This window comes from Medicago sativa, chromosome 1 (assembly GCF_051527215.1).
Source record: "Medicago sativa cultivar Bolivia chromosome 1, Bolivia_mono, whole genome shotgun sequence".
Classification (NCBI taxonomy): Eukaryota; Viridiplantae; Streptophyta; class Magnoliopsida; order Fabales; family Fabaceae; genus Medicago; species Medicago sativa.
Genome location: NC_140749.1, coordinates 79,086,987 through 79,113,058, shown reverse-complemented (window position 1 = coordinate 79,113,058; position 26,072 = coordinate 79,086,987). Strand labels below are relative to the sequence as shown.

General features: G+C 34.7%; 4 protein-coding genes and 2 pseudogenes across 4 annotated transcripts; 3 read left to right on the top strand and 3 right to left on the bottom strand.

Moving 5' to 3' along the window:
• The first annotated feature begins 1,028 nt into the window (after positions 1 to 1,028).
• Positions 1,029 to 5,878, top strand: LOC146957847 (glycosyltransferase family protein 47). The gene is made up of 4 exons (XM_085739478.1): positions 1,029 to 1,549; positions 1,875 to 1,997; positions 3,447 to 3,614; positions 3,704 to 5,878. Exons 1-4 carry the CDS (start codon positions 1,211 to 1,213, stop codon positions 5,387 to 5,389), a joined length of 2,316 nt encoding a protein of 771 aa, XP_085595604.1. The 5' UTR covers positions 1,029 to 1,210; the 3' UTR covers positions 5,390 to 5,878.
• Positions 5,879 to 9,388: 3,510 nt separating this feature from the next.
• LOC146957846 (uncharacterized) lies at positions 9,389 to 10,735 on the top strand (annotated as a pseudogene).
• Positions 10,736 to 12,074: 1,339 nt separating this feature from the next.
• On the bottom strand, positions 12,075 to 12,485 carry LOC146957845 (uncharacterized). Its single transcript, XM_085751234.1, has one exon. It carries the CDS (start codon positions 12,483 to 12,485, stop codon positions 12,075 to 12,077), a length of 411 nt encoding a protein of 136 aa, XP_085607360.1.
• A 337-nt stretch (positions 12,486 to 12,822) lies between these two features.
• PDK1 (3'-phosphoinositide-dependent protein kinase 1) lies at positions 12,823 to 20,062 on the top strand. Its single transcript, XM_085739457.1, has 11 exons — positions 12,823 to 13,361; positions 14,674 to 14,854; positions 14,964 to 15,016; positions 15,861 to 15,962; positions 16,039 to 16,147; positions 16,231 to 16,309; positions 16,517 to 16,682; positions 18,125 to 18,265; positions 18,390 to 18,553; positions 19,138 to 19,360; positions 19,635 to 20,062. The coding sequence occupies exons 1-11, from the start codon at positions 13,170 to 13,172 to the stop codon at positions 19,716 to 19,718; spliced, it is 1,494 nt and encodes a 497-aa protein (XP_085595583.1). The 5' UTR covers positions 12,823 to 13,169; the 3' UTR covers positions 19,719 to 20,062.
• Positions 20,063 to 20,292: 230 nt separating this feature from the next.
• On the bottom strand, positions 20,293 to 22,253 carry VTE5 (phytol kinase 1 VTE5). Its single transcript, XM_085739469.1, has 6 exons — positions 21,923 to 22,253; positions 21,639 to 21,706; positions 21,378 to 21,509; positions 21,170 to 21,285; positions 20,948 to 21,062; positions 20,293 to 20,787 (listed from the first exon to the last, which is right to left on the bottom strand). The coding sequence occupies exons 1-6, from the start codon at positions 22,232 to 22,234 to the stop codon at positions 20,601 to 20,603; spliced, it is 930 nt and encodes a 309-aa protein (XP_085595595.1). The 5' UTR covers positions 22,235 to 22,253; the 3' UTR covers positions 20,293 to 20,600.
• Positions 22,254 to 24,387: 2,134 nt separating this feature from the next.
• On the bottom strand, positions 24,388 to 25,506 carry LOC146957842 (uncharacterized; annotated as a pseudogene).
• Between the last annotated feature and the right edge of the window lie 566 nt (positions 25,507 to 26,072).

Here is a 26,072-nt window from a genome sequence, read left to right as displayed (position 1 = left end):
GTATTTGATTCGCATGATTCCAGGTATGTTCCTTTTCATAAGTGGTTAGAGGAAAATATTATTGATGTCGATGAGGATATTATAGTCCATGTTCTGGCATTGTGTTATGAGATATGGTGTGCTAGAAATAAGAAATTGTTTTGAGGGGACTGATGTTGATGTGGCTACCACTATTCAAAAGGCATAAAGATCTATTGTGAATTTTAAGAGTGCTAGTACGGTGTTGGTGGAGACACTAAGTGGAGGTCCAACTTTGCCAATATCTGATGTTCATTGGACACCTCCTTTTAGTGGTTTCTATAAGCTTAATGTTCATGCAGCAGGTCCGATAGAGGGTGATAAGTGGGGTATTGGTGTTGTGGTGAGAGATAACGAAGGTGTTGTCGTTGGTGCTAGTTCTTGGCAAGTATTTTCATTACCAGATTCAGAGGTTGCAGAAGCCTTAGCTATGCGGAAGGGTTTGGAATTTGCAAAAGACATGTCTTTTCTGAATCTTATAGCAGAATCAGATGCTTCTAATGTGGTTTCAGAGTTGAATGTTCACCAACAATCTCCCGACTATGTTGGCTCTATTATTCGAGATTGCATTAGTTTTAAGGGTAGTTTTCGTAGTTTAAATTTTTTGCATGTTAGGCGTGAAACCAACCAAGCTGCTCATTATTTAGCTAAATATGCTCTTAAGAATTTAGATTCTATATGGGTCGAAGAAACTCCACCTTGTATTTCTGCAGTCTTGACATTTGATTTATTGCCAGACTTTCGTTAATGAAATTGTCTTTAACATCAAAAAAAAATAGGCACCCTCATTGTGGAGTAAAATATATGGATGCCTAGAAGAAGGGTGGCTATAGAAGCACTCTCTCCCTCTTCTTTTTTGCGGGTCCTATTTTGGGTGCTTGTAGCATATGGTCTTAACAACATATGCAAGTCTTTGACGAAATTTATATTTAAATTAAAATGAATAAAAAATTTAATGTTAATGATGGCTTCGAAAAATGTATATATAGAGACACCAAGTTAAGGAAGATGTTCGAGTCACACACATATTAATTCTTCAAAATTACGACTTTATCCTTTGTCAAAATTCCTAGAGAGAGAGAGACTCAAAAACCAAAAACAACAAAAAAGCGAAACACCGGTTGTATTTACTGTCAAATGCTGGCGACCCATTTGTAAAGCGGTGGCTCTGTCCCAAACCACCTTTCAAAAAATGGGTTCCGGTCAGATTAACGGCGGGGTAGGCGGCGGTTCTCATACTAACAACGGTGGTGGTAGTAACAGTTGTTGTGATATGAGTATGAAGTGTTGGTGTAGGTGGAGATTAGAAAATCAACACTACTATAACCGTTTTTTCTCTTCTGGTTTCGTTTTCTTCTTTGCTTGTTTCCTTTTCTTTGGATCCATTGCTAGCTTCTATGGTTGGCTTTCTTTTTCTCCTTCTGTTCATGAATCTCTTTCCCCTTTTGGTTGTCATGATGACAATGAGGGTTCTTGGTCTATTGGAATTTTCTATGGTGATTCTCCTTTTTCTCTTAAACCCATTGAATTTGTAAGTTTCTCTCTCTAAGTTTCTGTTCATATGTATGATTCTGTTTATTTTTTCTGTTAAAGTTGTCATTTTTAAAAATATTTAAAAAAAAAAGATGTTTTTTGTGTTTTATCATATGAGCTGTAATAATGACTAATTTCAGTTTATTTTTAAATTACCCTTGTTATGTGTTGTGAATTTTGGTGTTGGGAGTGTTGGTTTTGTGCTGATGAAGTGATAAATGAGTTTTTTTTTTTGAACTGGGTGTTTGTTTTTATGATTTTGGTTTGAGGGATGGATTTTGTGTTTGTTACATGGAAGTGATGATGGTGTTGATTGTGTGCAGTCCAATGTATCGAACGATGATAGCGCGGCTTGGCCGGTAGCGAATCCTGTGGTGACTTGTGCATCTGTTTCTGATGCTGGTTTTCCAAGTAATTTTGTTGCTGACCCTTTTCTTTTTATTCAGGTAAGTAATTGATTCTTGTTATTCTTTATTCCTTTGTATATCTGGTGTGCTTTGGATTCTATGAATTAGTTTAATGTATTTTTTTGTTCCTTGTGTACCTTTTTGGCTGGCCAGAAATTCTCACCTTTTTTATATACATATTGTTATTTTCATTGCCAAGTCAATGTTTGGATACAACCACTAATCCCTCAATTAATTGAAGCTTGATATGAGAATGTTACATGACATAATAAAAGATAAACAATTGTGTTATAATTATTATTTGTCATCATTAATTTGTCTGATTATGACATCATATATGGATAAATGAGATGAAAGTTTATGGTGGGTGGGGTTAGTGAGGCATTATGTTGTTCTTATCTACAAGGTTTTATTCTTAACTACAAGGTGTTAAGAATATCAGTTTTAGATAAGATCTTATAGCAAAATCATCAATTGGTTTTACTGCCAAGGAGCTAATATCAGTTTGATAAAGATTCTTAATTTTAGGTTTAATACTCACTCACGTATATCTATCTATGTATTGAAGGCATTTTCCAAAAAATTTAGTTGCAATAGGGTATTTATAAAACCCTTCGAAGTTTTAGCGCCATCACTCGGTTGATAAATAACTGGCTACTTTTTTCTGTATACAGAGAAACAGTAGACCACTTGGTTGTTTGTGTTGTAAAAGTAAAACTAAATAATACAGGGAGTGTCTAAAACAGTTGCATATAAACTTTATTTTGTCAATTTATATCTTAAATTTACATTTCGATCAAACATGTAGCAACATACTTGACCTATTGAGCACTGCAGTCTGATTTTTCTTCCTTTGGACCATCCTATTTTGTTTGAGAAAGGAAATAAACTGTGTGATGACTAGAAATGAAACTTCTCTTTGAAATTCTTTTCCAAATTTAGGAACAAAGGTGAATCAGTATTCATAAGGTAACATGAAAATTGCACTGTTTTTCTAGAAGGATTAACAGTTATGTACAGTGGTCATTTAAAGTGTTTAGGATCTGTATTGGAGAATAAGGCAAAGTTCCTGCAAACATGTTCTGATAAAATGAAAATGTCTTTCAAAGTATTCATGCTAATTTACTCTTTGAACAGTATAATTTAAAATTGATGCAGTTTATTTTTACCTCTTTTGCTTCATTGTTTTCTCATTTTTTTGGGTTGTTTCTAGAAAATAGTATGCCAAACTAAGTCAAAACATCAGTAGCTCTTAGCATCACTAAGGCTGAAAAGGTAGAATTATTTAAAAAGCCTATAGATGTTCATGTTCATGTGTACACAAACATGAACATGCGTGACTATATTTTAGATGACGCATGAATGATGTGAAATATAAACGAAAACTCGTTAATCACATTATTGAGGTGTCTTGAGTTCCTAGGTATTTTATTTTTTATATTAATTATCAGTATCGACCTGTTCACTCATATTGACATTACAATCCAGGGAGATACTCTTTACCTGTTCTATGAGACAAAGAATTCAATCACCATGCAAGGTGATATTGGAGTTTCAAAGAGTACGGATAAGGGAGCAACATGGCAGCAACTAGGAATTGCCTTGAATGAGGATTGGCATCTTTCTTATCCTTATGTATTTGAGCATAATGGCCAGGTATTGTTTCCGTGAAAAATAAAGTAAATTTACTTAAACTAATCATTACTGTTGTAATCTTCATTTGATTGTTTCAATTGTAATCACAGATATATATGATGCCGGAAGGGAGTAAAAGAGGAGATCTTCGTCTGTACAGAGCATTGCACTTTCCTTTGCAGTGGAAATTGGAAAAAGTTCTCATAGAAAAGCCCCTTATTGATTCCTTTATCATTGACTATGATGGGAAGTATTGGCTTTTTGGCTCGGATCATAGTGGTTTTGGCACCAAGAAAAACGGGCAGTTGGAGATTTGGTACAGCAATTCACCTCTCGGTCCATGGAAACCTCACAAGAAAAACCCTATTTATAACATTGACAAGAGCTTGGGAGCTCGCAATGGAGGCAGGCCATTTAAATACGAAGGAAATCTTTACCGTATGGGTCAGGACTGTGGTGATACGTATGGGAGACGGGTGCGTGCTTTTCAGATAGAAACCCTTACAGCTGATGAATACAAAGAAATTGAAGTACCATTGGGCTTTGTTGAGTCAAACAAGAGCCGAAATGCGTGGAATGGTGCTAGATACCATCACTTAGATGCCCAACATCTTCCGTCTGGTGGTTGGATTGGTGTTATGGATGGGGATCGTGTTCCTTCTGGAGACTCAATCCGGCGGTTCATGGTTGGTTGTGCTTCTGTTGCAGTCGCTGCTATACTCATTGTGCTATTGGGTGTGTTGCTCGGTTTTGTGAATTGTATTGTCCCTCTCAATTGGTTCATTCATAACTCTGGGAAGAGGAATCTAACTTCCTTGTCTTGGGAAAGACCAAATGCGTTCTCTTCAAAAGTAAGACGGTTCTGCACCCGCGTGAACCGAGTCCCAACATTTCTCCGAGGTAAGATAAAGCATAATGCTTGTGCTAGGAGGGTTATTCTTACTATAATCTTTGTAGCTGGAGTTGGATTGATGTGCGTAGGATTTAAAAATATTTATGGTGGTAATGGTTCAGAAGAACCTTATCCATTGAAAGGTCAATACTCGCAGTTCACGTTATTGACAATGACCTACGATGCTCGCCTGTGGAACTTGAAGATGTATGTGAAACATTACTCGAGATGCTCTTCTGTGTCTGAGATCGTTGTGGTGTGGAACAAGGGAATCCCTCCGGAAGTTAGTGATCTAGATTCAGCAGTACCGGTAAGGATCAGGGTAGAGGAGAAAAACTCTCTAAATAATCGATTCAAGGAAGACCCGTTGATAAAAACTCGAGCAGTCCTTGAGCTCGATGACGACATTATGATGACATGTGATGATGTTGAGCGAGGTTTTAATGTCTGGCGTCAACATCCTGACCGGATTGTTGGATTCTATCCTCGGCTTATTGCCGGGAGCCCATTAAAGTACAGAGGAGAAAAATATGCACGGACACATAAAGGCTACAACATGATACTTACCGGTGCAGCATTTATTGATTCAAAACTAGCTTTCAAGAGGTACTGGGGAGAGGAAGCTAAGCAAGGGAGGGAAGTGGTGGACAAGTTATTTAACTGTGAAGATGTGCTTTTGAATTACTTGTATGCAAATGCTAGTTCATCGTCAAGGACAGTTGATTATGTGAAACCGGCTTGGGCTATCGACACTTCAAAGTTTTCCGGTGCAGCGATTAGCCGCAACACGAAGGTGCATTATCAATTGAGAAGCAATTGTCTAATGAAATTTTCGGAGATGTATGGAAGTTTAGCCGATCGAAAATGGGGATTCGACAGTAGGAGAGATGGTTGGGATGTATAGTATTAGTATGGACTAATGGAGTGTTTTTTTTAGTTAGGTCTTTGGTGGCAACTTTTGTATTTTGTTACATCTTTTGTGGGTATAAAGTCTTGTTTATACTTGTATCCCATTTGTGATTTTTTTATTTTAGAGGGTTTTCTAAATAGTATGTCTGCAACATGTAAATTTGGTTCTATAATGGTCTTTTTATGTTTTTTCTTTAAAAAATTATGCCTCAAAACCCTTGGGGGATGGTTTGTGATGATGTTGGGATGCAATTGGAAGCATTAGGAATAGAAGGATGGTCAAATGGAAAATAGAAGTATACAAGTGTTTCCTGAAGACATTCCTCAGAAACTGTAATTCTGATTCTGGGGCTTTCAATTCTTGCTTTTTTACTTGGATGTAAGTGTGTGTTTAGTTCTAGTCTTAGAAATTGATTTTGACTTGGTTGGTATTGTAAAAGTTATTTTGGTTAAAAGTAAGTTGAATACAAATTTTGGTTACAAATGAGTTGTGCAATAAATTTGAGACTACAAATCAATTTTGGAGACATAAAGTTCAGAACTTCAGCTTCAAGTTAGACTTAACTTTGGAGCAAAATGAATGCTACTTAAGAAAATTTCCAAAATCACTTTCATCTCTTAAATTTTAATGCATTACGCACCAAGTCTTTAAATGTAGCTTTCTCTTGTTTACCATAGAGAATACTAGGTTTGAACCAATTCCACTAGACCACAAATGAAAATAAGAAAAAGATAATAAAAGCATCAAGTTGGGCCAAGTTGGCAGAAATTAGGCGATGGATTAATAGCAAGAATATAAATTGCTTAGATAATAAGAACAATAGATTAAGAAAAAGGAAAATTGATAACGAGTGCTTGGAGCACTCTTTAAGCATCTAAAGTAGTAAATTTTTACGAAAAGTTATGTATTCAATGCATTGAAAATTGAAGTATTTAACATTTTGAAATAGTAATTTTTTAATTTGAAATCCTTAAAAAATGTTCTCGGAACACTTGTTAACAAAACCCTAAAATATATACTCACACGATTCTCATTTTTGTTGAAAAAACACATTACTTTCATACTTTAAAGAGTGGAAAATTCAAAGATTTCACTCAAGCATAAATCTGAATTATGCATCATAATGAAATAGATTTTCTAAAAATTGTCTAAAATTTTGAATAGAGATTCTAAAACAAATGTGGTCAAAATTGGAACACAGAGTAATCAAGGAAACTCTGTTCTCTTGTCAAACAAGAAAAGAAAAGGAAATTCTGCCTAAAAAAAAAAGAAATCGATGAAATTTTTGTTCTAGTTCAACTTTTTCAATTGAATATAAAAATAATCCACAACACTGCATACTCCTACATGTACATAATTGCATTCTACGTGTATGGATTGTAAGTATTTTATGTTATATATCTTGGTTGTTGGGATAAGGCTGCTGCACTTAAAACCTGAAAAGTTTAATGGTTATGCATGGAAAACTCAAAGCGTATGGGGTTGTCACACTAACCTTTAGGTTCGATTCGCCCCCACCAATAACTGCATATTGGATGCAATAGGAATGACCAGCGAATCCCTTCATGATACTATGAGTTCCTTGATGTGTATTGTACAACCATACCAACCGTATCTCCTAACAGTATGGTTCCAGCAATTCACCCATGCATTAGAGATTGATGGATGATTTAGAGTAAGAGAATGAGGGAGAATTATGTTGTTAATGTAACAAAATTCCTTTTTGTTTTTGTTTGTGTTGTTGTGCCAAATTAATGCCCAAATATCAAGCATTTATAGTGCATTATATGACCCTTCACATGTGAGAGAAAACACCCCTTTGACTTGAATTAATGTTATGGTTCATTATGCACCCATTTGCCAAAGGTTATGATCATTACACTTGAATCAATGATAAGATTCATTAAACACTCTTTTGCCAAAGGTTCTAATATATATGAAAGATTCTCATGAAGAGTTACAACTCTTGGTAAAGAGTTACAACATTTGGTTCTAAAGTGATTCCATTATTTTGAAAATCACCAACATTTTATATCTCCACTAAATAAAATTTCTTTTTCCCTTTCATAAAAACATCTTTTAACTAAAATAATACCCCCTCACTTCTGCAATATACACAAACAATTGCATGTATTTAATGATATCAAGTAGTATTAACAAATGAGAAATTCTAACTCAAATAATTGATCTCAAGTGGTTAATGAGTTCCACTAAAAGACGAATCGTTCGGGAGAACTGAGTCGATTTCTGAGTGGAACAATTCTTGTTCAGACTTTAATTACTGCTTGATCGAACTTTAGATTATCAAGGCCTCATTCCCGTGAAAATTGAAGGGTTAACAGAAAAGAAAAGAAAAAAAAAGAGAGAAATACCAACAAATATCCCAAAGACACATGTTAAGGAGTCAAAATTAGGAAGAAAAAAAATGCTTATAAGATCGGAGGAGGTACTGAAGGAACGCTAAGAGATCAAGACATCATACTTTCATTCAACATTAAAGTATTTATATAAGCCTTATCTCTCTAATAGATCCTAGAGTAAGCGTGTGTTTGGTTGTACGGTGGGAAAAAAAATTGATTTGGATGGAATTGATTCTGTAGAATTGATTTTGGTTAAAATTGTGTCTCATTAAAAGCGATACGTGTTTGGATACATTTATGTAAAAGTAAGTTGAACTATAAATTTGTGTCAAAATCAATTTCAAAATCAAAAGCTACAAATCATAACTTCAAATATAATCAATTTTAGAGCCAGAATCAATTTTACTCGACAACAACCAAATATATTAGAATTAATTCTACATCTCCAAAAACAATTATAGTCCCTCTAAATCCAAACATAATATTTTTGTTCGAGAATGAAGGGAGCATGTTCCATATAAGAGCGAACTATATCATTTAAGTTTAAGGATTTAACTCAACTAATATTATCGTCAAATAATTACTTGTGTTTTAACGCTCTCTTTTATGGACCATCACCTAAAATCCTATTTTCTTCTCTTTCATCCACTAAAGAGGGATGATTTACGGTGACGGGGCAAGAAATAATACTCTAGGTGGGCCAATTCTTTTAAGATATATAATACTTTAAAGCAATACTTAGAGATAGAAGGTTGTTAGAGCACAAATATCGCGGGGTGCTTAAGTTGCTTTTTCAACCATGCCACAGTGCTTGTCAGTAAAGACACCACTATTTGATGTGGTAAGAGTGGTATAAAATGGATACGTGGTATACTTTGGCAACGGTAGCAATTCAGAATTCACACACCTCTAAATAATATTATAATGAATTGAGAATTGATTTGGTTAGTAATATTTTGGCTTAATTGCATGTTTGGTCCCTTATGTTTATTTTAGTTTTCAAGTTGGTCCCTTATGTTTTGAAAGTTTCAAGTTGGTCTCATACGTTTATTTTAGTTTTCAAGTTGGTCCCTTACGTTTTGAAAGTTTCAAGTTAGTCCCTTATGTTTATTTTAGTTTTCAAGTTGGTCCCTTATGTTTATTTTAGTTTTCAAGTTGGTCCCTTATGTTTATTTTAGTTTTCAAGTTGGTTCCTTATGTTTTGGACCGACTTGAAAACTAAAATAAACATAAGGGACCAACTTGAAAACTAAAATAAACATAAGGGACCAACTTGAAACTTTCAAAACGTAAGGGACCAACTTGAAAACTTTTAAAACGTAAGGGACCAACTTGAAACTTTCAAAACGTAAGGGACCAACTTGAAAACTAAAATAAACATAAGGGACCAAACATGCAATTAAGCCTAATATTTTCTTACCTTGCTTTTCAAAACTGAAGCCTAAATATTTTTACCGTTGAACAACGGCTAAATTGCAACGGCAATAGCAATAAATTTTCTTGTTTTTACTTCTAATAAAATGCATCATAGTCTAAATTTCAATTTATTATAATTTCACATCTACATATATTCTAAATTTGAACTATTAATTTTATCTCTTTAATTTTTTTCTTCTACACATTTTATTTGCCAATGAACCCCAACCACAATAATTCTTGGTCCAACTATTTGCAAAATGGTGGCATTCCTCCATGCATCCAAAATCAACAAAATGTCTCCTACTTTGAAAATGCATCCAATAACCCAAACTCACATCTTAACCCAAATTTTCAAAATCATGCTTTTATCCCAAATCCACACATTGAAAATTATCCATATCATACACCACCTTACCCATACCACTATCAACATTTTTCATCTCAATCAACTAGTCCCACCATGTCTCATGAAGTTCAAATGAATAATAGTGGTGTCCAATTAAATGATCAAGATTGAAACACCACAACCTTGCACTCAAGATGGCTTGGAAACAATTAATCTTGGTGAAGAAGTCGGAGCTACATCGGTTGCGAATACTTCGAAAACAAGATTTCAACCAAAGGAGGCGAAAATAAGATTTAAACCAAAGGAGGACGAACTTCTCATTCAATCATGGCTCAATATTTCAAAGGATCCAATTGTTGGGAATGATCAAAGAGGAGATAGTTTTTGGAAGAGGATTGGTGAAGCTTACAACAACCATCGCGACAAGAATTTTCAAGAGAGAAAACCAAAGGCACTTAAAGGTCGATGGCACAAAAAAATCAATCCATCTATTTCAAAGTTTGTTGGGTGCTACAAAGATGTTGTCGCTCTAAAGAAAAGTGGTGCATCCGAGAGCGACAACATTTCGGCTGCAAAAGATATTTATTACCAAGATGTACGTGAACCATTCACACTTGAGAATGCATGGAAATTATTGAGAGATGAACCGAAATGGCTTGCAGGTTGTGTATTGGAACCGTCCGCAAAAAGAACAAAGAATTCAGCTTCTGGAGCATATTCGGCATCTTCTAACCCACCAACACCAACAAGTGAATACAATCCACCACAACGTCCAATCGGTCAAAAGGCGGCAAAAAGGAAGGGAAAAGAAAAGCTTGTGGAAATTTCTACTCCGAAATTTGATGCTTTGAAAGATGACTTCAACAAAAAATTTGAATTAATGTCAGAGTTTGCACGTGATTATACACGTTTTGAGAGTGAAAAAATGGAGATAGAGAGAAAAAAGGTTGATGCCGAGTTGCAAAGAGTTGAAAATGATAGGGAAAGGTCGAAGATCAATGATTTAGAAATACTCACAAAGGATACATCAAATATGAATCCAAGACAACTACAAGATTATGAATTTCTGTGTGGCGTGATTAGAGATAAATATGGACTTAATTGATATTATTATATATGTTTAACTTATTTGATATTATTATATATGTTTAACTTATTTAATTTTTTCAGGGATGTTCGTTGGATTTAATTATTATGTATTTTGGAATTATTTGACATTATTATGTAAACTATATATGTATATGCGACATGCATTATTATCAAAAAATATAATATAGTGGAAACTAGCCGTTATTCACATATTGATTTTACTTTCAATTTTTTATTTATTTTCAATTGATTTTATTTATTTTTTTTGGATATTTTAATTTATTTTGAGTATATTGTGAGATACATTTTATATATTTTGATTATACATTTTATATATTAATGTAAAATATAATTTAAAATATATTGTAAGATTAGTGGGATCCATTGTAAGTTTTGTAAGAGTGGTATGGATATTTAGAAAATGTAGTTGAGTGGTTTAAATAATTGGAAAGTGTGAAGTAATATAAAGTATTGCGTGGGATCCATTTATACCACCCATGTAGAGTAGCATTGATGTGGGTGCTCTTACATGTTGGCAAAGAAATCTTTTTGTCTACCGGCGTGCGCCGGTTCAAACCCTGACGAGGGTTTGCTTTTTTGATAATTTTTAAAAAAAAAAACACATAAGAAATCACAAACTGTCCACGCGGGAGTCAATAATTTTTTTAAAAAAAAACACATAAGAAATCACAAACTGTCCACGCGGGAGTCAAACTTGAATCACAAAGGCTTGATAGACCTATGCCTAACCGCTGGAGCACGCAATACAACTGTGAACTATAGCGCAACATGTTACATATAATATAACTTAATATTTTAATATGTGAATATATACCAATAAAAAATTATTTTTTTTAGGGTTTGGGTGGGCCATGACCCACCCTGGCCCATGACTGGCTCCGCCACTGATGATTTATTATTTATTTTTACCCCAAATCACCACTCTAAATCGTTTTTCTCCTTCCATTTTATTTAAATAAGGATATTCATTTAGTTTTTTCTTTTTTGATTTCATCGTCTCACTGCGTCGTTGTTTGTTCGTCGTCTTTGTGATGCTTTTTTTTGTCTTTCTTGTCTTCTTCAAATGTTTGTTCGATTCAAATTATTAGATCAACTTCGATTTAGTGCAGATCCAATATTCTGGTGTCGCCAACGTTGCAGATTCAGATGCATGTGTATTTCGGAGACTTGAATATAGTCATATTTATAAGTCTATGTACGTTAGCGTTTTATGCTATTAATATGAATGTTGTGTGTTTGTTCACATATTATTTTTTTATTTTTAACGAATTTGTATTGTATTGATATATCTTATCTTTTACTCTATTTTTATTTTTAATAAAAGAACAGAATCGTCGAATTATTTAAAATATTTCACTTTAATTAACTTATTTTAAGTCATACTACTAACTATTGATTAACCGTGACTTATTGATGTTTTTTTTTTTTTTGAGCAAAGGCAAACTTACTGCATTTCATTCATAAACAGAGAGTACAAGCTAGTAGGAACATCATAAAAGACATGGGGGCTAGGATTAGATAGAGCAGCTCTAGCAATGTTATGAGCCACACTATTTGCTTGCCTCCTAACAAACGACACTACATAGTCGGGGTTACTTATCAAGAGAGTTTTACATTCCGAAACTAAATCACCAATTTCATTGAGTGGATGATTAGTATTTCCTAGTAAATCAACCAAAAGTTTGCTATCTGTTTCAAAAGCAACATTGCGTAGGTCTTTGGAGATTGCCATTCTGAGGGATTCCAAAAAACCTATAGCCTCAGCTTCTAGGACGGTGGTCGACAAGAGTTTGAAATCAAACTTACCAAAGAGAAGATGGCCGGAAGAGTCTCGAAAGCAAAAACCATAACACATTACCGAGTTGCCATTGAGAAGAGCCGCATCAACATTACACTTGATTGAGCCATGGGGAGGCTTTTCCCATGTAGGGGGTTGATCATCATGATGCGCCAGGTGCTTTGCTTTTTGAACACAACTCCATTCATGAAGAGCGTCCTGGGCACGAGTGACTTATTGATGTTGTAATTATTAAACTCCAAATTTTAATAACTCACACTTTCCTTCAAAAATAACTCACACTTGGTAAATTTGAACCCCCACTAGATTTTTTGAGTCAAAACGGTCAAAAGCATTGGACTATGACATTTTACATTCCATGGGAACGAAAACATGAAATTTCACAAAAGCTTTTAATCATCATTTCCATTATTTGTTCATTCATTCAAACACTCTTTCTCTCCACGACATGTGGTTTGTGTTCCCAATTTAGGCATAACATCAAAGAGAGAGAAACAAACCATTCTAATCTCATCCAACATCATTGTTTTCTTCTCTTTCTCTCTCTATTTCCAAGATAGGGTTTCCAATTTCCAATTCCAAAGCTTTCACCTTTCCCATTCCAATCTCAAATTCCCTTCGACCCTTTTCAATTCGTCCAAAAGGGTGTCACGGGATTCGCTTCTTTCAGCTATTCTTTTCCTCTAGAGAGAGAAAATTATGATGGGAATGTAGGGTGTTTGTTTTATTGGTAACCGAGCAATGTTGGAAATGGAGAAGGATTTTGATTCCAAGCTAAAGATTCAAAGGAGTTCTTCCTCTTCCAATGGTGGTGGTGGTGGTGCTGGGAGTGTTCAGAGATCCAAAAGCTTTGCTTTTAGAGCTCCTCAGGAGAATTATACAATTCAGGACTTTGAATTGGGCAAGATCTATGGTGTTGGCTCTTATTCTAAGGTTCTCAAACATAACCAAACTTGTTTCTTTTTTGTGTTGTGGATTAGTGTTTACTTATAGTTTTATATATATGTTTTTTTCTCCTGTAATGTTTGGGTGGGGATGCATGAATCCTGTGGATAATGTTGACATGGTGGTTTCTTTACATAATGTATAATATACGACGCACATGATAACAAACGTTGACACGTCGACCATGATAATAATTTGAGAATATGACATAATTCAATGTGATTATATATGTTGGTGTCGGGTACTGACATGTGTTGGACATCGGAAACGCCTTCATTCATTAAGTGTCGGTGCTACATAGAGAATACATGTACTTTTTTTTTTGTTCATGGATGGGAGATCATTATGGTTTATGATAGAACATTATAGCGTAATTTGGTCGATGTAGCCGACTCCACTTAGTGGGATAAGACTTGTTTGTTGTTGTTGGGAGACCATTGACCATTATTGTTGCTACTGTTGAATTGAAGCACCAGTTGGTAGTAACTTCTATTTGGGAATTTTTGATTTGTAAGGGAGATTCTTCTTTGATGCTCTGGCATCAATGGTTGCGAACTTAAAATATTTTCATGAAAACTGCTTGTATTTCCACTCTTTAAAGAATCTTTTCCTATTCATTTCATCGAGCAGGAAAGCATCCTGCATTTCATGAGTGTGAGATATATTGTTTCTTGATAGCTTTTGTGGTATTGTGGTGAACTGATTTTTAGGATTTACTTTTTGGATATTCAACTAATTTTGTCATCAAATGAATCCTCAAGGTTATATATGTAGTAGCAGTAATTAATGAGAGAGATATAAGTCACAGAGCCGGAAGTAAAGCTAATTGTAGGCAGTAGAAAAAGAAGCAAACTGAAGTAATAATGGACTTGTATGTATGGGGTTTATCCGGCTGGAATTGATATGAAACTACTAGTGCATGAAATTGACATCATATTCTTCATTTGAGTGCAGTATGTGGTACCTAATTCCTTTTGCGGGGAATTTTACCCTTCATGTGGCTTTCCATTAGTGCGTACTAATTTAAAATGCATATCTATTGAATGCAAGTATCTGATGTCTTACTGAACATGGTCCTGGCTACTTGTTTTATTAACTGAACATTTTCTTTGCTTCACTTTCTCAACTGATTCCCCCCTTTCTACCGACTTCTTTTGGCTTGCTATTGTCGTTTTGAAATGCATCAATAGTTCTATTTGTTTGAATAAAAATTGTCTTATTCTTTCAACCCTTCGAGGCACTTCATTTTTCCTGAATAAAAATTGTCTTATCATCTAATATCGTTCATTTGTGTCTAAAGGTTGTGAGGGCAAAGAAGAAGGACACAGGAGTTGTGTATGCAATGAAGATCATGGACAAAAAATTTATTACCAAAGAGAACAAAACTGCATATGTGAAGTTGGAACGCATAGTGCTTGATCAATTGGATCATCCTGGCATTGTGCGGCTATATTTCACTTTTCAAGACACATTTTCTCTGTGTAAGTAATAATGGGTGTATATTCTGTTTATTTTCCGTGCTGTGGTTTACTCCTCTTAGCAATATTTGAAATTATCTTTTTTTCCTTTGTTCTTTTTGCATCGGAGAAGACATGGCACTTGAATCATGTGAAGGTGGAGAGCTTTTTGATCAAATTACCAGGGTAAGCTAACATAAAAGTTAATTTCACATATTCTGTATGCGTATAAGTTTTTTTATGACATATGGTGTAGGTGTGTAATGTGTTAATCCAATAGAACTGGTGTTTAGTCCTATTTCAGGTCTTATTGTAACACAATAAAACTGTAACATGTGCTTTGATTTTGTTATGAACTCCAATAAGAGGAATTATATACTGTATCAGAAAGGTTTTTTCTTAGTATAGGGTTTTCCAAGGTTTAGGTCCTTTATGATAAATTAGTATTTCCTTTTTCTTTAACAATTCTTTGTATATGCTGAAGTGCACATTTATAAACGAAAGGTAACCTACAATTCACTCATTGAAATTTCTTCACATCATCAAACTTATTTTTTGCTTAAACTCGACAATACCGCGTTGAAGGAAATTGATTAGCCTCCATTCTAAAGCTTTTCTTTTGTACCGTCAATTTTCTTAATCATTGTTCAGCAACTCTGTCAGGGAACTTCGCATTTGTTTTAAGTCCTAGGATATCTTTTTATGGAAAAGCTGAGTGAGCTATATAATTTAACTCAAGTTGAATTCATGCACCCCAATCCACTTATTCGTTATCAGTTGATTATTTTAAGGGAATAAAATTTTAGTTTTAATTCCTGCTACTCTTACTAATATAATTCCCATTTTTCAGTAGGAACTCAAGTTTGTGATCTTATCAAGTCTGTTACAATTAATGGCTTCTCATAAGAAAATTTTGTACTTCTAAAGTTGTTGGAATTTGGACGTTCTTTTATATGTTAGCTTGTATCCTTCTAATGCTCGTTACTGAATAATAATAACTCGTACCAAACTTTTGATTTCCTGTGTGCAGAAAAGTCGTCTAACTCAGGACGAGGCACGATTTTATGCAGCTGAAGTTGTCGATGCTCTTGAATACATACACAGTTTGGGAGTGATACATCGTGATATTAAGGTAGCTCTATGGGATGATTATACTGCATTATTTCCATATATGGCTATGTGTGAAAATTAAATTTCTTCAATTGCAGCCAGAGAACTTGTTACTCACAACTGAAGGACATATTAAAATAGCTGATTTTGGGAGTGTGAAGCCTATGCAGGATAGCCAAATTACTGTCCTTCCAAATGCAGCATCAGGTAAGATAGGAGCAAAATTTTTATTTTTTTTTACTTTATATTGTTCTTTTCTATCATCTTATTCATTTGTTTAAAAATTTTAGATGACAAAGCCTGCACATTCGTGGGAACTGCTGCTTATGTCCCTCCAGAGGTTCTTAATTCCTCCCCAGCAACCTTTGGGTAACTGTTAACCATTAGATTATTTGCGTGTATGTAGATTATTTTTAACTAGTTTGAGTTTTGTTTTTGCTGAATCGGGGATTATTTTTCAAAATTCAGATTTCAAGTTTGATTGTTCTGAGTTTCCTTATTGTTGTTGTTTTGTGCCAGGTCATTATGTAATAACCTTTTATATTTTTTGTTTTCTTCCTCAATATATTACCACAGAAATGACCTTTGGGCACTTGGCTGCACATTATACCAAATGCTTTCTGGAACTTCCCCTTTTAAAGATGCAAGTGAATGGCTTATTTTCCAAAGAATTATAGCAAGAGAAATTCGATTTCCTGATTACTTTTCAGACGAAGCAAGAGACCTTATTGACCGGCTATTGGTTAGTACATTATGACTGGACACAAATATATCATCACTGGTGTGCTTTCTAATTTTCACACATTTTCAACAAATTTTCTCCTTTGCATCTCACTTGCATAGAGAAGTAGATTTATAGGTAAAATAAAACTCACAATAAAATAGGGGGTATAGTTGGAATTTAATTAATTATTGCACTTAAAAGGTGCACTATGTTTCGTTTTGATAGAATTAGTCGCATGCTATTATTCCTTAGCTGCACAGCATCATGATTAGGATTAGACTGAGCAATTGTATCAATTAGCATTTATTGCTACGTGTTATATTATATCCCAGTACGATCTGATTTAGACACGCAGAAATTCAAACTTCAACATGGTATTAGAGCCTTTTCTGATTATGTGACCAGTGGTGTTCACTGCTGCCACCAAAAAAGTTTCCTGGCAAGTTTCCATACTTTTTCCAGCACTTCTTCATCTCTTCGTGAGCCTCCAAAACGGTTAATCTTTTGTTACCAATGCGTCCACTTCCTCTTCCGTCCTCCTGTGTCAGACCACTTTGTGGCGATGTTTTCCAAAACCACCATGCGACATCTCTCCGCGAGCCTCCAAAATGGTTAATCTTTTGTTACCAATGTGTCCACATCCTCTTCCGTCCTCCTGTGTCAGACCACTTTGTGGCGATGTTTTCGAAAACCACCATACGCCATTCTTTGTCCTCCCCAAACCCTAGGCCGAACAGCCTTTTAAGGCGCTCACTCATGTCACTTTGCCTTCTTTCTGGCCACTGTTTCTTGCGTCAGCGTTGCCTCCATGTTCTCTACTAGGATCTGCTCTCCTTGTCTTGCGCATGCTGGTTCTGTTATTTTGTTATGATTCATTTCTCTGTAATGGGTTATATTGTGGTGACTTCTCTTCTGATCGATGGTGACTCTTTTCGCACGGATAAAATCATATTACTGGTGTTTGCTTACCTACTGACGATCATACCGGTGATAACTCTTATCCCATACAACAACAACCATGTCTTATCCCATAGATGTATCAAAGTACTAGCACCTTCTCTTCCTGTTGACGAATATCCCGACGGTGACTTATGTTGGTTGTGACTTATGGCTGGCTTAGATCAAACCATTCACAGCCCTTTGCAAAAACAATGAAGAATCATAAAGTAATAGGAAGTTAGATGTATAGGTGTAGACTATTAGATAGATAATAGATATATCGGTTTATATTTATTGTATGTAAATACCATTACTCAGACCAGTAAAATTTTTCAGACAAGATATTACCTGAAAATTTGTATGTCGTACTTATTTAATTACATACCTATATATTAAGGTATGATAATATGCGTTATAGTAAATGAAAAAGTAATACACTAACAATATTAAATTCCATCTTTTGATGATACATGCAACAAATTGTTTAGCATGCTTTAAGTTGCAATATAATTATGATGCAGGATTTAGACCCCAGCAGGAGACCAGGTGCAGGACCCGATGGTTATGCTATTTTGAAAAGCCACCCCTTTTTCAAGGGGGTTGACTGGAATAACTTAAGGGCACAAACTCCTCCGAAACTTGCTCTGGAACCTGGGGCAGGGGTATGACTTCCATTGCTTTGCTCTCTGAAATATTTTCCATGCAAAATAAGAAAATGGACTTTTGTTTCTTGTCCACTTTCTCTGTTTAAGAACACAGTTCCTAATTCATAATTTGCATTTTTAGACTCAATCGCCTGCTGATGATTCTCATGAGTCGTCATGGAGTCCTGCTCACACTGGCGATGGTTCTGCAGCTTCTGCTAGACAGCCTGATGGTGCTACATCGTCTTCAGAGGGAACTGGTTCCATAACCAGGCTAGCTTCAATTGATTCCTTTGATTCAAAATGGTATGCAGAAAAAGCATTCCTAATTGTTGTTTCATTGCATGCATCCAATCAGATTCGCATAACATGCAATTGCTATGATGCATTCACATTAAAAGTGTAGATTTTATGGAGACCATTAATCCCTTGTCAATCATGCCACCTTGAAAAGATAAAAAAATTAGAATAAATCACATGAGCCGCAAACTTTTTCAGATAAACGAGAAACTTCAAAATATGTACCCAAAGGAAATCTTTTGAAGCAATTTCCTCTGCATTTTAAATATTTTATCAAATGATGCATGATATACTTCAATTCTAGTATGTTTTTCATGATTTAGAGCCTTTCACTTCGTAGAAAACTGTATATTATCTTTTGAAGTACATAAATAGGGTAGAACCATGTTAGTTTTGGTATTTGGTTGCTTTATCGTAAAGACTAAAATAACAAGTTGAGGAAACATAAGAGTTCATTTTGAAAAAATACATCATCTATCACATCAATCCTACTTTTTAGAGTAAAAAGAAAACAAGGGCAAGGGTTTTGTGAAAAGTCTATGTTTAGCATGCCTGTAAACTAATATTCAATTTTTGTGCACATCTGACAGGCAACAATTTTTGGAGCCTGGGGAATCTGTTCTTATGATCTCCATGGTGAAGAAATTACAAAAGCTAACAAGCAAGAAGGTGCAGCTCATCCTTACCAACAAACCGAAGTTGATCTATGTTGACCCTTCAAAATTAATTGTAAAGGGAAATATAATATGGTCTGATAATCCAAATGATTTAAGCATTCAAGTGACTAGTCCCTCAAATTTCAAGATTTGCACAGTAAGCTTTCTCATCTCTTCAGTATCTTGTAATACAATTTCAATATAGCATGCACCATCTTAGAGTACGGAAAACAGCACCTATGAGTATTGGAAGGCTGGCCCGACTCTATGGTGGCCATGCTAATAGTTAAACCATTTAAAGGGATCTAGTTACTGTTAAAGGGATCCAAGAGTAACTGTTGAGTTGCTCTGCTTTATAATTCATTACATATACTCCATTTTGTTTTCTGGGACGTTTCTTCACATTTTTGTTATCAAATGTAATGATGCAGCCGAAAAAGGTAATGTCGTTTGAGGATGCAAAGCAAAGAGCATCTCAGTGGAAAAAGGCAATTGAAGGACTTCAAAACCGGTGAACGCATTCTGGCTTTGAGAGCATATTCTTTTAGACACCTTCGTCTTGTTCGGTAGGAAGGGATGAAACGTTTGGACTCCTGAACAATCAATTTTTCATTAAAAGAAAGTGAATTTACAGATTTAGCTTTGCTGAAGCTAAGTTCAAGCTAAATCCTCACCACAGCTTAATTGAATTTGTGATGAGTATTTCCATCCTCTTTTACGCTTCCATGGAATGTATGATGAAATGTGGAAGTTCTAATTGTAGCTACGTTGAGAGGTTGGAACCAATACTTTGTAAGAAAAATATCAATTATTTTTTTATATTATATAATTAGCTGGAAGATGATGGCATTTTAGTTAATCATAATTTATGAATCATTGAATTGTTCAATTTATTGTTTCTTTAGCCCTACGTCTAAAGGTGAAGCCACCCTGAACTTTCAAAGTAAATGACTTGTCCCTTGGCATTTTGTAAATATCATGGCTGCAATCCCCAATTCCATATGGTATTTTGATACAACGAGGGACTATTATAACTACTTATTACATATTTAAGGATCAAAATGACTAAGTAAGTTACTCTACTGAATATCTATCAAATAAGAATTAGTAGTACTTATTAAACCATTATTGGAAATGATTTTATATTGTGAAGTTTCAAAATTGTTACGAATCATGACCTATTTACAGTGTACCACTGCTGTTAATTTCACAGTGCTACAAGCAGTGTTTGGCATCACGTTTTTTTTCACGGTGCACGCTTCCCAATTCCAGCTTTTGCCTAAACGTGCTTTTTTTAGCTTTGCACCGGTATTCCAAACACATACTAAGAGTAAGAATAATTCAAAAAACAGTGGTGGGAAGAAATTGATGAAAGGTATATAGGCTCTCCAAAGTTATTAATGATGGAAAGTTAAAAAAGTCACTGCCATAGTTACTAGTGGAACAGAAATGTTGTCATCGACCACCTCAGTAATGGGTAGGGACTCCACCACTGTTGCCACAAAAGACACAAAAGCAACTCTTGGCACAATGTTCCACAAATCAAACTGCACATGTCCTAGAGCAGAATAGTAGTACAGCATCCTGCATGCAATAAATATCAGCAGTTTCAGTGTGAAAATCTATCTACTTGGAGTAAAATATATGAAATACATTTAATTCTCTGAGCTTAGTCAATTTCGTAATGAGTAAAAAAAAAAAAAAGTACTGTTGAAAAAGTGGATGAATATGTGATGTAACACACCCAATTGAAACCAAGAATCCAAATATAAGCATTGCTATGCTACCAGCCCAACTCTTTTTTTGGTTGTAAGGAATCTTCATTGACCCATATCTTCTACCAATGATATCAGCTACACCTAGTAACCATCAAATTCAATGTTGATTAAAAAAATTGCAAAGCTTCTAGGGAAATCCCTAGGAAAGGTTTAAGAAATAAAGCAATGTGTAAAGAAAGGTGTATTACCATCCCCTCCACACATCATTGCCAAGGCAACAACCCCAATTGGAGATTCACGCCAGAACACAATAGCACTTAACATTAATATCCCAACATAATAAAGGGGACCTCTTAGCAATTCTCTGTAGGGTATGTAAACAGTACAAGGTTAGTACATTTATCCTTCCATGACCAAATAATGCCAAAAAAATGAATAAAGACATTTGATACTTACTTTGGATCTCCTTTCCTAGTCACAGATTTGATGAGTCCTTGATCAGTAACCAAGGAGAGACCATTCACCAAAAGCCTCAAAAAATTCACAAGAGGAACAAAAGCAGCAAAGTAACGAGCTTCAAGGGAGTTGCTATCCTAACATTAACACCAAAACATTCAAACAAAGCAATCCAATGCCTTAAATTTTCCTTATAAGGAATAAAGCAAAGACATTTATAAAAAAGAATCAAAATTTATCTAAATCACAGAAATGGGGTACCTGAAAATTGGCCATGAAACCAGAAAAAGCAATCCTGATAATATATGGACCAGTTTTCTGCTCAGACCCTGCCATCACCATGTGACACCAATTTCAAAGCAAACACAGATTTTTCCATTAAAAAAAAAAAATAAACAAAACTCAAAATTTAAATTGAACCAAAACAAGTAAAAAATGGATCAATGTCAATTCATATATTTTTCTTGGAAATTGTGTGCATATATGCATGCAAATTGCAAAGTAAGGAAATGAATTGAAGAAAACAAAACAAACCAAACCATTACTTGATCAATGATGTTTCTTCTAGTTAGATCATCAAAAGAAAAAACAAGAGCATAAGCGCCGCCAAGAACACCAACAGTGGCACCAACATTGTGGATTAGATCTTGAGCATTTGCAGGGACAATAAATCTTGTTACAAATCTTTCATCTAAACGGACACTACGATGTACTGAAGGAGAATACAAAAACTTGACAGTGTCGTTTGTTGTTGTGGGTTTGTTCCAAGGAAAAGGGTTGGAGGTGGTGGTGGTTGTTGCCGGTGAACGGCGGTGCACGGAGGAGAATGGAAAGAGGTGAGAGGATAAGAGAGTCATGACTCAAGACTGAGAGAGTGACAAGAGTTGGATCAAAAACCAACCCTTATAGGATTTTTTTTTTGTTTATTTAAGGATAATAAGTTCTCTCCAATCAGGTGAGGTTATTTGTTTCCTTTGTTTTATTGTCTGGATTTATTTATGCCAAAATAATGTTCTATTTTTATCTACTACTCAATTGAAAGAAGAAAAAAAATGTTTGAACCGGGTTGAGTCGTAATGAGTGACAAATCTCTCTCATGGTTAACTATTGTTTTTTTTTTTTGAACAAGTCATGGTTAACTATTGTTATAGTTTTAGAACGGAATTATAACCTAAAATCTTTAGGTAAGTTAGAAAAGATTATCTAACATTTTATTCAAGTGCTCTTGGTTATTTGTCTTAACTCTTTCAAGTGAAAGGTATTTATAGTAATAAAATTAAAAAGTAAAGATGAAATTTCTCTCTTCTTAAATATAAGAAAAAATTTCGGTGTTGCCTTGAGACTTTGAGGTGTGCTTAAGGTTTCATGTTCGATTTTTTTTTTGTGTGCTAATTTTGATGGATTAGTTTGCACTTTAAAAAAAACAAATATTTTGTTTCAAAAAAAAAACAAATATTTTTTCAGACTAATAGAATTACCTTGGTCTATAATATCAATTACATATCAGTTAATACATAAATCTAAATAATCAATCTTTTCTTATATATATATATATATATATATATATATATATATATATATATTTTATCATGGAGTCTAATGAATAGAAATTCATTTTTAAAGTGAATTAGTGGAGAATCTACCGTTCGAACGTCAACTTCTGAATATACACTCTCCAGTTACTATTATAAGCAAAATTCAACATTTTAGATTCATTCATTAAGTGATGTATGTGACCTATAATAAAGAGCACATACATTATTTAATGAATGAATCTAAAATGGTGATTTTTGCTTATAATAATAACCGAAAGATATATTATACAATGTCCCTATCAACTAAATTATATGTTCATTGGGATCAATCTTTTCTTATATTAAATAGTGAGGCAGCGTAATTTTATTCAAATTAGAAAATTATATATATATATATATATATATATATATATATATATATATATATATATATAGAGAGAGAGAGGGAGAGAGAGAGAGAGAGAGAGAGATTTGCTAGAACACACCCACTAGTTTTTATGTGGGGGTGTTTTAGCAAGCTACACGTTAGGGTGTATTTAACTTGATTACTTTTTAGTTATAACGTGCTAAAACACACATTCTAAAAAATAAGTGGGTGTATGTTAGGTGTATTCCAACAAATGTCTATAGGAGTTGCTAACATACACCCACTTATTTTTTAAAAAGAGTGTTTTAACAACATTCATATTAAGGTGTATTTAACAATTTTTTAGTTATATCTTTGCTAAAACACACTTTAATAAAAGAGCAATGCTATATCTCTAGAAAAATAACATCAAGAATTCTTCAAGAATAAAGAGTAGCCAATCACAATGCACTATTTGCCACAATTCAAGGAGGTGTGGCTGAAAAATAGGAAGTGGACAAATAAATCATCCAATTAAAATTTGCCAACTGTGTCTTGAAAAATTCTTGATGCTATTTTTCTAGAGAAGTAGCATTTTCCTTAATATAGGTGTCTATTAGCAAACCCCATGTATATATTGTTAGTTCAGAAGGTTTGAATTCAAAGTTAGTAAAGGGCCACTCTATCTTGAAATTTAAGGGTGCAGATAATCAAAATGCTATTTCAGAAGTAATTTTAGCTAACGTACATTTTTGGCTTATCATATATTATGTTTTAAATAATAGTTTCTCCTGTTAAATGAAAATTACCAGTCTCTCCTCCACTTTTACTAACTGGTAGTTAATTTTGGGGGGTATATGCGTATACTTTTTTGATAGATTTTTTTGGGGGATATGTATGTATGGATTCCCATGCTTGTTATCATGTTATGGACTGCTTGTCTGAGAGAAGATGGAGAACCGGCTTCCCAAAATAAGCCAATTGTCATATCTCCTTGAAAGCTACTTCCTGATAGTGATGTAGATGTTATATCCGTTGCCAAATTTTTTTCCCTATTTTTTATTGGCTAAAATGCACTTTTGGCCCCCTATGTTTTGCCCCGTAGCAATTTTGGCCCCCTATTAAAAAAACCACTTTCCAGCCTCCAACTTTACCCTCTTTTGCAACTATAGGCCCCCCTCTGATTTTGACTCAGTCAAAGCACAGGTGGCCAATAGATGGACGCCACGTGGGCATTTAATTAATTAAAAAAAATAAAAAAACAGAAAAGAATTAAAAATGAATTTTGGTCAAAAAAAAAAAAAGGAAGGAGGAAGGGGCACATGATCTTCAACCCTTCTCTCTTCCTTCTCATCAAACCCAGACAACCTCCCTCCCCACAACCTCATAATCTCTCTACCTCCTCCCTCTGTCTCTTTTCAACAACGACAACCTCCCTCCCCACAAACCCAAAACCCACCACAACTTTAAGCACCCCTCTTGTATTCATCTTGTTCATTTAGGTCCATATCAAAAGCATTGTTAATAGTTGGCCACCATTTGGGCAATTTCCTTTCAGACACAACACAACCTTATTATTATTATTCTTCTTCAAAGACCGCTTAATTGACGGCGCAGAGGTGGTACTGTGAATGGGACTCAATCCAACAACCACCTCTTTTCCACCAAGACTCCTGTCTCTCCGCATCATAATACCCTTATTGTTATTGTAGGTAGATGCGTTTCGACGCCACGTTGCAAACCTAGAAACCAATTCAAACAATACCCTAAAAACAGAAAAGGCAATGATGGTTAAAACAGCTGAAGTTCCTAGGAAGTGCAAGGTGGAAGGACGACATGAAATGATGACTCTTCGGTTATGGTCAAGAGCGAATAGGGTCTGTAAATCGCAGTATGCCTCTTTACCGGATGAAACGAATTGACGAATATTGGAATGAAAGGAAGGGAAGATTGTGAGGTCTATGACGGTTTCAAGCTTGGGTTCAGAGAAGGTGGTGATGATGGTGGTGGAAGGGACAGAGAGTTTGAGTTTATTGTGGCGTTTGGTGCGGCGGCGACTGCGACGTACAAAGGAAGAAGCGGAGACGAGGCGGGATAAGCATGGTTGTCTCATGATCTCCCCTTGGGCAGCTGTGTTTGTGCTTGTTTTTCTCCCACTCTTGAACACTTTGCTTGACGAAGCTGCTGGGTTTGGATGGAAGATGATGAATGGTGTTGGTGATGAATCACGTGTTCCATCTTTTTCCATTTTTTTTAATTAAAGATATTCCTTTTCTATTTTTTTTCTTTTTTTATTTATTTAATTATGTAAATAATTAGTTGGCTTTTTTTTAATTTTAATTAATTAAATGTCACGTGGCGTCCATCTATTGGCCACCTGTGCTTTGACTGAGTCAAAATCCGAGGGGGGCCTATGAGTTGCAAAAGGGGGTAAAGTTGGGGGGCTGGAAAGTGATTTTTTTTAATAGGGGGCCAAAATTGCTACGGGGCAAAACATAGGGGACCAAAAATGCATTTTAGCCTTTTTTATTTTACCCCTTTAGTTTTTAGATGAATGAGTCTTAAAAATATGAAGTTCAAGAAAGAGGTAAATAATTCATAAAAAAATAGAGGTAAATAAAATTTGATTAATAATCGTCTATTTATGATTTAAATTCCCATTCTTCCAAATATCTCATTTTAATTAAAATTCATTAACCACTTAAATTTAATCACATGTTTTTTGCCTACTTTTTATTTTTCACGTTGTCTCTAGAATAAATGCGCCATAAATTTTATTAATCTAAAAAAATTAAAAAATTTGATAAGTAGTGT